Source organism: Tupaia chinensis, unplaced genomic scaffold (genome assembly GCF_000334495.1).
Source record: "Tupaia chinensis unplaced genomic scaffold, TupChi_1.0 Scaffold000116_1, whole genome shotgun sequence".
Classification (NCBI taxonomy): domain Eukaryota; kingdom Metazoa; phylum Chordata; class Mammalia; order Scandentia; family Tupaiidae; genus Tupaia; species Tupaia belangeri.
In genome coordinates, this window is record NW_006159580.1 from 186,766 (window position 1) to 200,725 (window position 13,960).

Here is a 13,960-nt window from a genome sequence, read left to right on the forward strand (position 1 = left end):
AGATGGCATTGTTGTTAAGGTACTGGACTGCCACAAGGGCAAATGTGGTTCGAGTCTTGAACCTGGAGGCTTGCTTTCTCACTTTTTCTCCCTCCACTCTCTGCCTCTCTCTCTCTCTCTCTCTCTCTCTGTCTCTCTTTGGTGAGTGTACATGCCTCTCAGCAAATTTTTTTTAAATAATAAATAAAATTTTTCTTTTTAAAAAATTATTTATTTAACTTTCTTTCTTTCTTTCTTTCTTTCTTTCTTTCTTTCTTTCTCTTCCTTCCTTCCTTCCTTCCTTCCTTCCACTCCTTCCTTTCTTTCTTTCTTTCTTTCTTTCTTTCTTTCTTTCTTTCTTTCTTTCTTTCTTTCTTTCTTTCTTTCTTTACCAGAGAGGGACAGAGCGAGAGAGAGAAAGTGAGAAAGGAAGCTGCCAGGTCCAGTACTTGAACCGTGGTCGGCCATGTGGGAATTCAGTGTCCTTAACCACCAGGCCACCTGCTGGCCCCAATAAATAAAAATTTTGCCTTTTTTTTTTAAACTTGCCAGAGAGCACATGCACTCACCAGAAACGGAGAGACAGAGAGGGAGAGAGGGGGAAAGCACACCAAAATGGGGCGTGCTCAAACAGCAATCCCTTCTCCAACCCTCCTTCCTTTCAGGACTTTTGTCACGGCCACACATGCACCTGGCATGTTTCTCAAGCCACTGGGGCCAGGATTCAAACCACAGGGTCAGCCATGTGCGATCAGCTCTCTTAACCACTAGGCCATGGGGCTGGCCTAAACCTGTTCTTCAAACTCTTTACATAATCTAGATGAGTCATTTGTGAATATTTTCTTCCAGTCTCCAGCTAATCCTTTCCTCCTCCTTTTTTTAAAAGAATTATTGTATTTAACTTTATTATTTGTTCATTTTATTTTAATTTGACCAGAGAGGGACAGAGTGAGAGAGAGAGAGGGAGAGAGAGAAAGCGAGAAAACAAGCCACCAGGTCTGGGACTCGAACCACGGTCAGCCATATGGGAGTCCAGCTCCCTTAACCACCATGCCACCTGTCAGCCCTTCCTTTCCTCCTCTTAACAGGGTATTTTATGAAGCAAATGTTTTCATTTTAATGGAGTCTAGTTTATGGATTTTTTTTCCTGGACTGTGCTTTTGGTGTCATGAACTCTTCATTCAGCCAAGGTCTCAAGTTTCTCCTTTTGCTACAACACTGTAGCCAGCAGGTGCTGAGGTGACTAAGGCACTGGATTCCCAGATGACCAATCATGGTTCAAGTCCCAGACCTGGTGGCTTATTTTCTTACTCCCCCACCAGTCCCACCCTATAGCACATTTAAAAGAATAATGACAGGGCCAGCAGGTGGCGTGGTGGTTAAAGACTCTGGACTCCCACGTGGCAGACTGAGGTTTGAGCCTCAGACCTGGCAACTTCCTTTCTCACTTTCTCTCTGTCTCTCTCTTTCTCTGGTCAAATTAAAACAAATAATAATAAAGTTAAATAAAAATAATTCTTTAAAAAATGATAATAATAAATAAAATTAAATAAATAATTCTAAAAAAATAAAACTGTACCACCACCCCAACTTTCCTTATCCCTTTATGTCCCGCTAGCACTGAACACGTGAAACACACACAGTATTTTCCTTGTCATGAACTGCCCGCCTTGCCCTCTTAGAATAGAAATTCCAGGAGGATGGGAAGCTTTCCTGTTCTTTTCCCTGTCTTACCTCGCTTTGGCACCACGTTAAGTGTTCAACGTGCATTTGCTGAATGAATACAGGGACCTTGGGTTCTGAGATGCATGAGCCAAGAGGTATTACCAAAGCCAGGTAACTCAAGCTGTACCCTCAGTCAGCTAAGAGGGAAGCAAGTATCCCCAATAGTACCCTGCTCTCCCCTAGCCCCATTGTCTGCTGAGACCCAAAGGACTGATGGGGTCAGTCTGGGGCAGCGTTTCAGAAAGAGATGGAACAGGTACAAGGGCCAGAGAGCATGAAGAGCACTGCATTTGGGACCAGCAGTTAGCGTAATGGCTATGTTGCCAGACTCCCATGTAGTCGACCGCGGTTTGCGTCCTGGACCCGGCGGCTTAGAACTCACGCCGGGTGCACGTGCATGCGTGCCCAGATCCCAAGAGAACGGAGAAGGGATTGCAGCGTGGCCATCCCCCCCTGGGGAGTGATTTCTCGCTTTCTATCTCTCTGTCTGGCGAGCACACGTGCCCTATAGCAAAAAACTTCTCCAAAAAAATTTTAAAAAGAGCACTGCATTTTGGCCAGGGTCAGGGCATGTACTTTATGTGACATCTTGAGGGAGATCAAACAGAAGGCCGGTGGGATAAGATCTGGAGAGAGCGATCTGGCTTGAACAGGGGCAAGCTCTGTCTTGGATGTGTTGGGTTAGAGACCTCTAGGGTTTCTTTTTCTTTTCTTTTTTTATTTTTAAGAATTATTTTAGGGACCAGCAGGTGGCATGGTGGTTAAGGTGCTGGACACTCCCACATGGCTGACCACGATTTGAGTCCTGGACCTGGTAGCTTGCTTTCTCACCTCCTCTCTCTCTCTCTCTCTGGCAAATTAAAAATAAATGAATGAATAAGTAAAGTTAAATAAGTAATTCTTTAAAAAAATAGAACAGGAAAAAGAATTTTTAAAAATTATTTTATTAAACTTTATTTATTTTAATTTGACCAGAGGAGAGAGAGAGAGATGGGAATGAGGGTGACGGAAGTTTCACAAAACGAATGTGGGAGAGTTCCTTCCCTTTTGGATCTTTAGAAATAGTTTGAGTAGATGAGAGTTAGCTGCTCTTTAAAGGTTTTGTAGAATTCAGCAGTGAGACCATTGGGACTAGGCTTTTCTTTGTTGGGAGGTCATGTATCACTGATCCAATTTCATTGCTTGTGACTGGTTTATGTAGGCTTTCTGTGTCTTCCTGATTCAGTCTCGGGAGCTCGTATGAGTCCAGAAATTTGTCCGGCTCATCCAGCTTTTGTTGGCATGCATTCGCTCATAATGTTCTCTAATGATCTTTTGTATTTCTGTTCTATCTGTTGTAAAATTGCCTGTTCCATTGCACATTTGATTTATCTGGTTCCTTTCTCTCCTTTCTTAATTAGCGAATGGTGTATCAATTTTGTTTATCTTCGCAAAGAACCAACTTCTGTTTTCATTCATTTTCTGTACAGTTCGTCTGTTCTGGATTTCACTTATTTCTGCTTGAACTGTTATTTCTCTTCTCCTGGCATTTTGCTTTTGTTGTTGTTTTTCTAGTTCCCTGAGGTGTGTTGCTGGGTTGTCTATTTGCCACCTCTATTTTCCATCTTTATCTTTCTTTTTTTGGAGAGGTTTTTGCTATAGGATGCGTGCGCTCGCCAGACAGAGAAAGAGAGAGACAGAGAGACAAAAAGAGAGAAATCACTCCCCAGGGGGGATGGCCACGCCGCAATCCCTTCTCCTCCATTCTCCTCTCAGGATCTTGGGCACGCACGCACATGCGCCCGGCGTGAGTTTTAAGCCATCGGGTCTGGGACTCGAACCGCAGTCGACTATATAGGAATTCAGCGACATAGCCATTACGCTAACTGCTGGTCCCTCCATCTTTCTCTTATGTGAACTAATTGCTATGAACTTCCCTCTTATGACTGTTTCTTTCTATGTCCATAGATTATGAAAATCCACGCACCCATTATTGTTGGTTTCAATTCATCTTTTGATTTCAGTCTTCATTTCTTCAGTGCTTGTGAAGTCATTCAGGAGTAGCTTGTTTAGTTTCTATATTTGTGTATTTTTGAAGGATTTTTCTGGAATTAATTTCGTCATGGTTGGAGAAGATGCTGGATAGTTTCTATACCTTTGAAATTGTAAAGGCTTGTTTTGTGCCCTATCATGTAGTCTACTGTTGAAAAAGGTCCATGCAGGGAGTGAGAAAAATGTATATTTTGTGGTTGTTGAGTGGAAAGTTCTATAGATGTCTTTCAAGTCCATTTCATGATCGTGTATCTCTGATTGTTTTTTTGTCTAGATGATCTGTCCAATGGAGATAGTGGAGTGTTGAGACCCCAACAATTAATGTGTTGCAGTCTATCTCCCCTTCTAGACCTAGCAGTCTTTCTTTCACGAATTTGGGTGCTCCCAAGTTGGGTACATAGGTATTTTTAAGTGTTATATCTTCTTGGTGAATTACCCTTTTAGTACTTTGTCTTAATGCTTATTTTGTCTAATATCAGTATCATGAGTCCAGCCTTTTTTGGATTTCCATTTGTATGGATTATCTTTTTCTAGTCCTTCAGTTTTAGTTTCTGTATATCTTTATCCATAAGGTGCGTTTCTTGTAGGCAACAAATAGAGGGTTTCTGCTTTTTTTATCCACTCAGCCAGACTATGTCTTTTGATTAGAGAATTTATTCCATTAACATTCAGTGCTATTATTGATATTCGTGGATTTGTCCCTGCCATCTTGTTAGCCATTTTCTTGGTTGTTTTTTTGTTCTATTTCTGTCTGTCTCCAGTTATCCTGAAACAGTACTCCCTTCAGTACTTTTTTAAAAAAAATAATTATTTATTTTATTATTTTTTTTTCACATGAGTTTTTTGCCAGAGAAAGTCAAAGAGAGAGAGAGAGAGAAAGTCACCAGGTCCAGGACTCAAACCATGGTCAGCCATGCAGGAATTCCAGCACCTTAACCACCATGCCACCTGCTGACCACCCTTCAGTACTTCTTGAAGAACTGGTCGAATATTGGTGAATCTTTCCGGTTTTTGTGAATGATTTTATCAATTCTTCTCATTTGAAAGATAATCTTGCTGGAGCATAGTATTCCTGTTTGAAATTGTTTTACTTTGTCTTTTTTTTAAGAAAGATTTTTGCTATAGGACATGGGTGCTTGCCAAAGAGACAGAGACAGGAAGCGAGAAATCACCCCCCAGGGGGATGACCACACCACAGTCCCTTCTCCTCCATTCTCCTCCTGGGATCTTGGGCACGCACGCACATGAGTCCAGTGTGAGTTTTGAGTCCCAGGTCCAGCCACTGGACCTGGGACTCAAAATTGACTACATGAGAGTCCAGCAACATAACTAGTGACATAAACTTTACACCAACTGCTGATACCAAAATTGTTTTCTTTTAATATTTGGAATGTCTTCCCATTCTTTTCTTGCCTAAATTGTTTTGGTTGAGACGTCTGATGTTAGTCTAATAGAGCAACCTTTGTGACTACATGTTTCTCTCTTTTTTTTTTTTTTTTTTTTTTTTTTCCTATAGGGTGCATGTGCTTGGCAGAGAGACAGAGAGAGAAAGTGAGAAATCACCCCCCAGGAGAGATGGCCACACCACAATCTGTTCTCCATTATCCTCTTGAAATCTTGGGCACACCGGCGTGAGTTTCAAGCCACCAGGTCTGGGACTTGAACCACGGTCAATTACTTGAAAGTCTGGCGACATAGCCATTACACCATCTGCTGGTCCCATCTCTCTTACCATTTTTAAAAATCTTGTCTTTGTGATCTTTACCATTCTGGCTATGTGCCATGAAGAGGATCTTCTTATGTTGATCCCATTTGGGGTCCTTTGTATTTCTAGGGTCTGGATATCTGAGTGCTTCTCTAGGTTTGGGAAGTTTTCTGCAAGTATTTCATGGACTAGACCCTCTATGCCCTTGTCTGAATCTTCACCTTCTGGAATACCTATTATTCAGACATTTGGACATTCAATAGTGTCTAATATTTCTTGTATATTGTCTTCTTTAAAAAATTGTTTTTCATTATTTTGGTGGTTTTGTCTCAGTCAAAGGTTTCATCTTCCATCTCAGAGATCCTGTCTTCTGAGTAGTCGCATCTGCTACTAATTCTTCTGAGGGAGGTCTTCATCTGTATTACTATCTTGGTCTTCATCCATATTACCATCTTCATCTCTAGGAGTTCTGATTGGTTCTTTTCTGTGGTGTCTATCTCCTCCTTTGAATAATGGAAAGACTTCCTCATCTCTGTCACCATGAATATTCTGAACTCTACTTCTGACATCCCTGCAAATCCTTTTGTGTTGTCTATGGTTCATGAAGAGTTGCTCTGTTCCAGGAAGAGGTGTTGAGGAAGAGGTGTTTCCTTGTCTCATTATTTCTCATGCCCCTGCGCCGGTTTCTCGTCATCTAGTGGATTATACGCTTCTTCCTGCCCTTCTGATGTTGTGTCTGCAGTGTCAGCGGGAAGGAGAGCTCTACTTCTCAGACGTGTTCTTGGTAGAGGGCCTTGTCTTCCAGGCAGAGAGGTGTGTATAGCCAGCCTTAAGCGTCGATTCCTTTCCCAGTCTCTCAGGACCAGGTGCACCTGGGACTGAACCGGAGCATTCCAGCTGGGAGAGGGAGGAGTCACATGACACCACTACGTACATGGTGCTGCTCGGAAAACTATGACATCTCAGAATATTCCTGGCCGGCCAGAGGGCAGCTAGAGGTCTGAGGCAGTCTCCTGCCTCTGTTGGTCTCACTGACTGCTGCTCTCTGCTCCACGGCGCATGCTCCAGGAGTAATGGTGGTGAAGGGGTGTGGGAGGAGCAGGACCAGGATGTACTTGGGCCAGTCAGAAGGAAACAAGGGGACTTGCCTCAGTGGGTCTCACTGACTGCTGCTGCTCCCTACTCCACAGTGCAGGTTCTTAGGGTAATGGCAGTGAAGGGCCCCACCAAACCACTGTGTCCGGGACTCAAACTGCAGTCAACCATATGGGAACCAGTTACCTTAACCACCACACCCCTTGCTGGCCCTCTCTTGCTATTCTTAACACCTTTTGATCACACCAGAGTTTTGCTAATAAAGTGGCCCTTAGACAGCTTCAGGATGAGGTCACTAGAAAGGCCAAGCCCTGATTGGAGGATTGGAGTTCTCAGCCCTCTCCCCACCTCCGGGGAGGGGATGGGGCTGGAGACTGTCACCAATGACTAGCGATTTACCCCACTGTGCTTACATAATAAAACCTCCCTAAACACCTTGGGCTGGCCAGCCAGGCAGTGTGATTAGGGCAGCTGGATAAATTCGTTAACCCCGCATGGCTGAGTACATGGCTTGTGCCCTGGACCCGGCGACTTGGTAAATTTGCTGGCACATGTGCGTGCATGCCCAAAATCATGAAAAGAGAATGAAGGGGAAGGGACTGTGGTGTGGCCACCCCGCCCAGGGGGGTGAGTTCTTAGTTTCCTTCTCTGTCTGTCTGTCTGGTGAGCACACACACCCTATAGGAAAAACAAAAACAAAGAAAACTTTGAAGGGACAGGGTTTCAAGTGCTTCCAGGTCGCTGAACAATGGAGGTGCCGGGATGGGAGGTGCCTGAATGCCCTGGGCCCCTTTCCCCCTACCTCGCCCTATCCATCTCTCCCATTTGGCTGTTTCTGAATTGTGTTTATTTTAATAACCTGGTAAATGTAAAAAAAAAAAAAAAAAAAAGATGTTTTCTTGAGTTCTGTGACTCATTTTAGCAAATACGCAAACTTAACATGGGGGTGGTGAGAACCTCTAAATGTATTGGCAATCAGTAGGAACTCAGATTGGCCACTGGAGCCCGAAGTGAGGACAACCGGATGGGGTAAAGAATTGGCTGGCGGGAACCAGCAGTTAGCGTAATGGCTATGTCTCTGGACTCCCACGTAGTCGACCGCGGTTCGCCTCCCCGACCCGGTGGCTTAAAACTCACGCCGGGCCCGTGTGCATGCGTGCCCAAGATCCCGGGAGGAGAGTGGAGGAGACGGGATTGCGGCGTGACCATTCCTCCTTGGGGGTGATTTCTCGCTTTCTGTCTCTAATGTCTCTCTCTGTCTGTCTGGCGAGCGCACGCGCCCTATAGCGAAAATCTCTCCAAAAAAAAAAAACCAAGAAAAAAAAAGAATTGGCTGGAGACAGAAGGCACATCAGGAGACTTCCTGCTGTCTGAGATTCAGAGATACCACTCGCAGCCTCACTCTGTTTCATCCTGAGAGTCATAGGCTTTCATGACCCTACTGGAAATCCGACCACCACATGCCCACTTATTTCCGGGTTCCACACTCGGCCCCAAGCAAACTTCTGGAACATACCTGCTTTTCACATGTCTATTAAAGAACTCGAGGACTGAGGACCTCCTCTGTGCCCTGCCCCGCCACTTGCCACTGGGCTCACCTGAATTTTGAGCCTGAATTTTCTGATGCCAGAGAAAGCTTTAAGTGCATTCAGAGCTTGGATTTTGACACTGGTGTCCTTGTCATCCAGCATGGAGCCCACCAACCTGATGTCATCAGTAGTACAAGCAGAGGCCTGCAGTGTGTGGGGACAGATGGGAAAGGCAGGAGAAGCAGGTGTCCTGGGCCCACTGCCCCCGTGTCACCAAGACCCTGCAGCACTCCCTCCCACCATAGGCCGGAGCCGGGTCCCAGGACACAGGCTGGCCAGTCACGGGGTGGGGACAGTGTAACCCCCAGGACCCAGGCTGGCTGGAAGGACCTCCTCCTCCGCCCCTCACCTCAGCCTCCAGCAAGTACACACAGCGCGTGATGCTGTGCAGGATCATGCTCTTGGTGTACTCATCGTGTTTGCACTCCAAGGAGTTGAGGAGCCTCCGGAGCTCACCCGAGTCCCGCCCGTGCCGCTCTCGCTCGATGGCCAGGCCTAGACAGCCACCGCAGCCCAGTTCAGGCTGTGGGCTCGGAAGTAAGGAAAGGACGGGAGGGGGAAGTGGGGGAGAGGGACGTGGGGGCGAGGCTGCCTTCTTTTCTGAAGAGACGCCTTCTCGCTATATGCAAGATCACCACGTACAGCTGACCAAGCTGTGGACTGCACAAGGGCACCAAATCTAACGTCTGGTCCTCACCGTGACGCCACCGGTCTGCTAGGCACTGTAACAGTTTGCTGGCATAGAGCAGTAGCGCGGGGTGTTTCACGGTGGTCAGTTATGGCAATGACATTCCAGCAGGTGGCAGTAGAGGGTCTTGCAGAGGGGCACCTCACCTAGTCCACACACACTCTACAGCCTAGTGGAAGCGCTGGGCAGGTGGGTTCCCCCAGTTTTCCCTTTCCTTTGCCTCAGATTCCAGCGGCAGGAAACGGATGGGGGGAGCTGCTGGTGCCAAGTTTCCAAGAAGCAGAATCTTGGGAGCCAGAGCGAATGCAGTATTTGGAGTCATGCCAGAAGAGTCCTGAGGATCCACTTGGGTGAGAACCAGGACCCCTGAACTAGCATCTCTTGCAGGGCCTTGGCTAGGGCTGCAGGGAGGGCTGGAGGAAGGAAGGTGGAGAGGAGGAAGAGGAGGCAGAGAGGAACTTGGAGGAGTCACCTTTGGGCCCTCCCACAGTGGCGGCCTCGGGAGCAGGTGCCTCCTGGGGCAGAGCCCTCTCCCCAGGGCCCGGACACTCACGGGCGATGCAGATGGGCGAGTTGGAGCAGAGGGGCGGCTGGCACGTTAGGCCAGCCTTGATGGCCTTGTAGAGCAGGTAGAGGGCGCCGGCACCCGTGGCCAGGCCCACTACACTTTTGCGGATGTCCAGTTGCCCCAGGCACCGGGGCATGCTCCGGCCCATGTCTTCAGCGTTGTCTTGTGCCTGGGCGGGAACTAGGCCCAAGGCATCTGCGAAGGGTCTTCCGGAACCAGAACTCTGGCAAGGACAGGAACCAGGGGACCAGAATCAGAACCCAGACAACAAAGGAAACTGAGGAGATGATGGGATGGAGGATGGCGCTCGGGAGATGGAGCAGCCAGGGTGGTAGGGAGGAGAGCCGGTGCGGCCTTAGAGGCTGCAGGAAATGAAGCCCCATTTTATTCCCCTGTGGGGGCAGAAGGGTCCTCCAGATCCCCTTTTCTGGGGGAGCCCATCCTCCAGTAGGAAACAGCAGGTGTCTATTTCTGGGAGGGGTGGGTACACCCACTGGCAGTTCCGTTCCTTCACTTCCCTGACCCTCTTGTCCTTGTTCTTCCCACCGCGGATCTAGCCCTGGACCTTGGGGTGCTTCTTCAGGCAGTCCCCTTCATCAGAAGGTGAAAAGGAGGGTGCACCTTATAAAGGCTTGCAGTCTCGGACAGAGCCATCCATTTCCAGCATCGGTGCTGCCGTGGAACCACCTGTGTGATGGACCGCCCTTGAGGCCAGGAGCTGTCACATCGCCCGCGCTCAGCACAGCCCTGCATTCAGACGTGTGGACATCACGTTCTGTCCCTCTCTGAGGATTGGATGCAGATCTATGACAGAGCACCTAGAAACTGGGGCTCCAGGCCTGTCTAACTGGAGTGAATCTTGAGAAAGGGAAGGCTCTTGCCTGGGTCAACATCTGTAACCTCAGGGAGTCTAGATTTACCACTTGAAAAGTCCAGGATTGGGGCCAGTAGGTGGTGTGGTGATTAAGGCGCTGGACTCCCACATGGCCAAGAGCAGTTCAAGTCCCAGACCTGGCAGCTTGCTTTCTCACTTTCTCTTTGTCTCTGTGGTCAAATTAAAAAATGAATGATAATAACATAAAAAGTAAAGAAATAATTCTTTTTTCTTTTTAGAGGTTTTTGCTACAGGGCACATGCGCTCACCAGAGAGACAGAAAGCAAGAAATCACTCCCCGGGTGGGGGGGATGGTCACACCGCAATCCCTTCTCCTCCATTCTCCTCTCGGAATCTTGGGCACGCACCCGGTGTGAGTTTTAAACCACTGGGTCCAGGACTTGAACCGTGGTAGACTACATGGGAGTTCAGTGACATAGTCATTATGCTAACTGCTGGTCCCAGAAATAATTCTTTAAAAAAAAAAAAAAAAAGTCCAGGATTAAAATGTGGGTAGGTCAGTGCCTTTGAGCACAGAGGGGCTGGGGCTAACTCTGGGGGTACCACCTCCTACCCTCCCCCAAGGTGGGATGAGGCTCAAGACCTCCTCTGGAGCCAGAAAATGGCACCAACCTAGAGGACAGGAGCCCACCTTCGGGAGCCTGGATCTCCACCCTTAGGATGAGCGGATGAGACCAGACCCTGCCCCCTCCCACCAGTCTCCTCATATCCTCTGGCTCCAACATGCGCCAGCTAGGGTTAGGCCCAGGGCGGGCGCTGCACATGCATGCACTACCTGGCTTTGAGCTCTGGCTGGGGGAGCTGGCACAGACATTCTGGATCGGGGGCAGCACCTGGGCCGGAGAGAGATGGTGACAGGGAAACAGCCTCCCCATGAATGAAGGCTGCTGGGCCAGCCAGGCCTGCCCACTCAGAGCTGTGTGCCCTGGGCTGCAGGCAGGGAACAGGTGACACACCTGCACAGCCATTCTCTTCCTGTCCTCCCTGCCATCCTCAGCCCTTCCCAAAGGTTATTCCTGGCTCTGTACTCAGGCCCAGGTGGGTGACCACACGGATTCCCTGTGACGTGAGGTGAGTAAAGACCCGCGGAGGCCTCCCCACTGCCATGAACTCTGGGCAGGAAATGGCTGTCATGGGCACTGTCCCCTTAGGTTCCCGGTTACAATGGAGGATTGAGAATAGCTCTCTCTGAACGAGGTTCCTGCTCTGCCCTTCTCTGAATGGAATCAGCCCCCTCCGTCCCACGGAGTCGGTTCTGCAGCCTGAATAAATGTGGGGCTCACCTCCAAAGACCTCTGAAGAGAGCTTTCTTGGCTGTACCCCAGTTCCTGCCTGCTGCACCTAAACCCACTCTGGTTCTGCGCTCAAGTGACTCAGAGGAATTAAAAGCAGAGTCATTCCCCGAGTGACATTTTCACTAATTCGCAACACAAAAAAATACAGAGGAATGTGTGTTTCTCAGTACAAAGCCAGTGACGGTCTTTTCTTGGGAGTGGCTGTATTTGATTCAGATGTGCCCGATTCAAGGAGAATTAAATGCAATTTCTTTTATGAAACGTTGGCGAGGATAGACAGGTGTGTCTTGAGTGTTCTTAGGGAGCGTAAAAAGCCGCAACTCTTTGTGGGACTCTGCTCTTGTTTTCTTGGTGTTTCCATCTAATTTGGACAGACCAGCTGGCCAGAGAGAAGCCTGAGGATCACTCGTGCACAGCCAGCTGCGCGTCTTACCTGCCCTCACCCAGGTGCCTCGCACACAGCTCGCCACCTGGGTCAGCTTTTTATCTGCTGATGTGCTCACTGTGTTAGTGCAGTTTAGTTTCTCTTATATATTTTATATCACTTACTAACTTTTGAAAAAGAAGGGGGCATGAAATAGAACGCCTAGACTTTGGAGGCCGCACAGACTGGGGTCTGGGTCTAGGTTCCAACACTTCAGTTCGGCCTGGGGGTTCTTAACCTCTCTGAACCAGTTTTGATCATCTGCTAAAAAACAAAACAAAACAAAAAAAAAAACAAAAAAAAAACCTCATGATCCGTGGGCCAGCAGGTGGGGTGGAGGTTAAGGCTCTGGTAGCCTCATGGCTGGCAGCACTGTTCCAGTCCTGGACCCTATGGCTTGACAAACCCTGCAGCCTGAAAATCACCAGGGGCATGAATGTGCCCCAAATCTTGAGAGGAAAAGGGATTTAGAATAGCCATATAGATATAATTAAATAAATAAATAAATAAAGAGTGTGGGCTCCAGTCAGACAGCCAGGGTCCAAAACCAGCCACTGATTTACCTGGGTCATCTCTTTGTGCCTCGTTTTCCCCTTATAATATGGGAATAATTAGACTTCTTCATGGGGTTGTGAGAATGAAGCCAAGTACCTCGAGCAGTGCTCAGCAGACAGCTGGAAAACGCTGGCTACAGAAATGACTGCAAGCAGGTTTCCCCTGGACAACAGGCTGAGAGAAGGCAGGGCCAACACAGCAGGTAGGACCAGGGCATCCATCACTCGGGCCCTTCTACTCACCCACTCCCCCTGGCCCTGGCACTGTGCCTCATTAATCCCCACTCCCCTAACCCATCTAACTGCCTAGAGTGCCTTCAGAAACTCCTTATAAGTCCCCACAGATACCTAAACCGGAAGCACTATCCCCCCTGCCCACCCCACTGAGCTACCTTCTTCCTGGAAAATCATCCAACCACCTGTGTAACCCTAGAGCTGCTTCCTCATTCTCTTTACCCATACCCTGCACCGTGTCCCGGTGTAGCACTTACAGAAGCGCCAACGCCACTGGGAGCAGGCTATGAAAGCCGCCCCAATGGCCATTACCCAGGGGGACCCTGCAGTGCCCATCACCTGAGCGCATTAAAGGGAAGGGACCTGCAGTTGGTGTAGTGGCTATGTCGCTGGACTTCCATGTAGTTGACCCCGGTTCGAGTCCCAGACCCGGTGGCGTGTGCCTGCCCAAGATCCCAAGAGGAGAATGGAGAAGAGAATGTGGCATGGCCATCCTCCCAGGTGCGTGTGAATGTTGCATTGCCATCCTCACAGGTGCGTGTGTGTGTGTGTGTGTGTGTGTGTGTAAAATTTCTCGCTTTCTCTAGGTCTCTCTTTCTGGCGAGCACATGCACCCTATAGGAAAATCTCTCTCTCTCAAAAAAGAAAAACTAAAGGAAAATCAGCCTACTCTACATTCCTGTGAAATGCCTTTTGGAGTGCCAGCGGTTTGGGTTCAAGTCCCAGCGGGGGTCTGGACGAATGCCACCATCTGAGTCTCAGTTTCTCCTCCAGAACACGAGTCTCTGCGATCTAGCTCCTATCCGGAAGCGCTACCATCAGAACTGAGTAAGAGAATGGGTGTGCCGGTCCTCCGTGCGCGATGGACGCTCACACGTGCGAGCTTCCCCTGCAGAAGGCCGAGATAAAACCCTGGGCCCCGACGTGGACCCCATGCCCTGCCTGCCTAGCGCTTACAGCGCGCAGGAGCAGCGGGGCCTCCGACCGGCTCGCCGCACCGCGAAGGCGTGCGCACCGAGAGATACTGCGCGAAGGCGGGACGAGCGGAGGAGGCCGCGTGGGGGCCGGAGGCCGCGCCCCTCCCCGCCCCGGGCCTCCCCCATCTCGCTCTCCCTCCCCGGACTACCTCCTCCCCGCGCGCATCCGGCGGCGGGCACAGGATGTTCTTTCGCTCGGGT

The 13,960-nt window shown here is 48.9% G+C and overlaps 1 protein-coding gene across 7 annotated transcripts in view; it reads right to left on the bottom strand.

Moving 5' to 3' along the window:
* The window catches only part of ARMC12 (armadillo repeat containing 12), a 27,714-nt gene that overhangs the window by 9,164 nt on the left and 4,590 nt on the right, over nt 1-13,960 (bottom strand). For 2 of the 7 annotated variants that reach the window (XM_006144175.3, XM_006144176.2), the window contains exons 2-6: nt 11,051-11,108; nt 10,002-10,127; nt 9,285-9,603; nt 8,474-8,619; nt 8,134-8,268 (exon numbers count right to left, since the gene is read on the bottom strand). In XM_006144175.3, coding sequence (XP_006144237.1) covers nt 8,134-8,268; nt 8,474-8,619; nt 9,285-9,603; nt 10,002-10,127; nt 11,051-11,108 — 784 coding nt within the window. The remainder of the gene's footprint in view (nt 1-8,133; nt 8,269-8,473; nt 8,620-9,284; nt 9,604-10,001; nt 10,128-11,050; nt 11,109-13,960) is intronic. The other 5 variants (XM_027770198.1, XM_006144178.2, XM_006144177.3 and 2 more) reach the window with 4 other exon arrangements.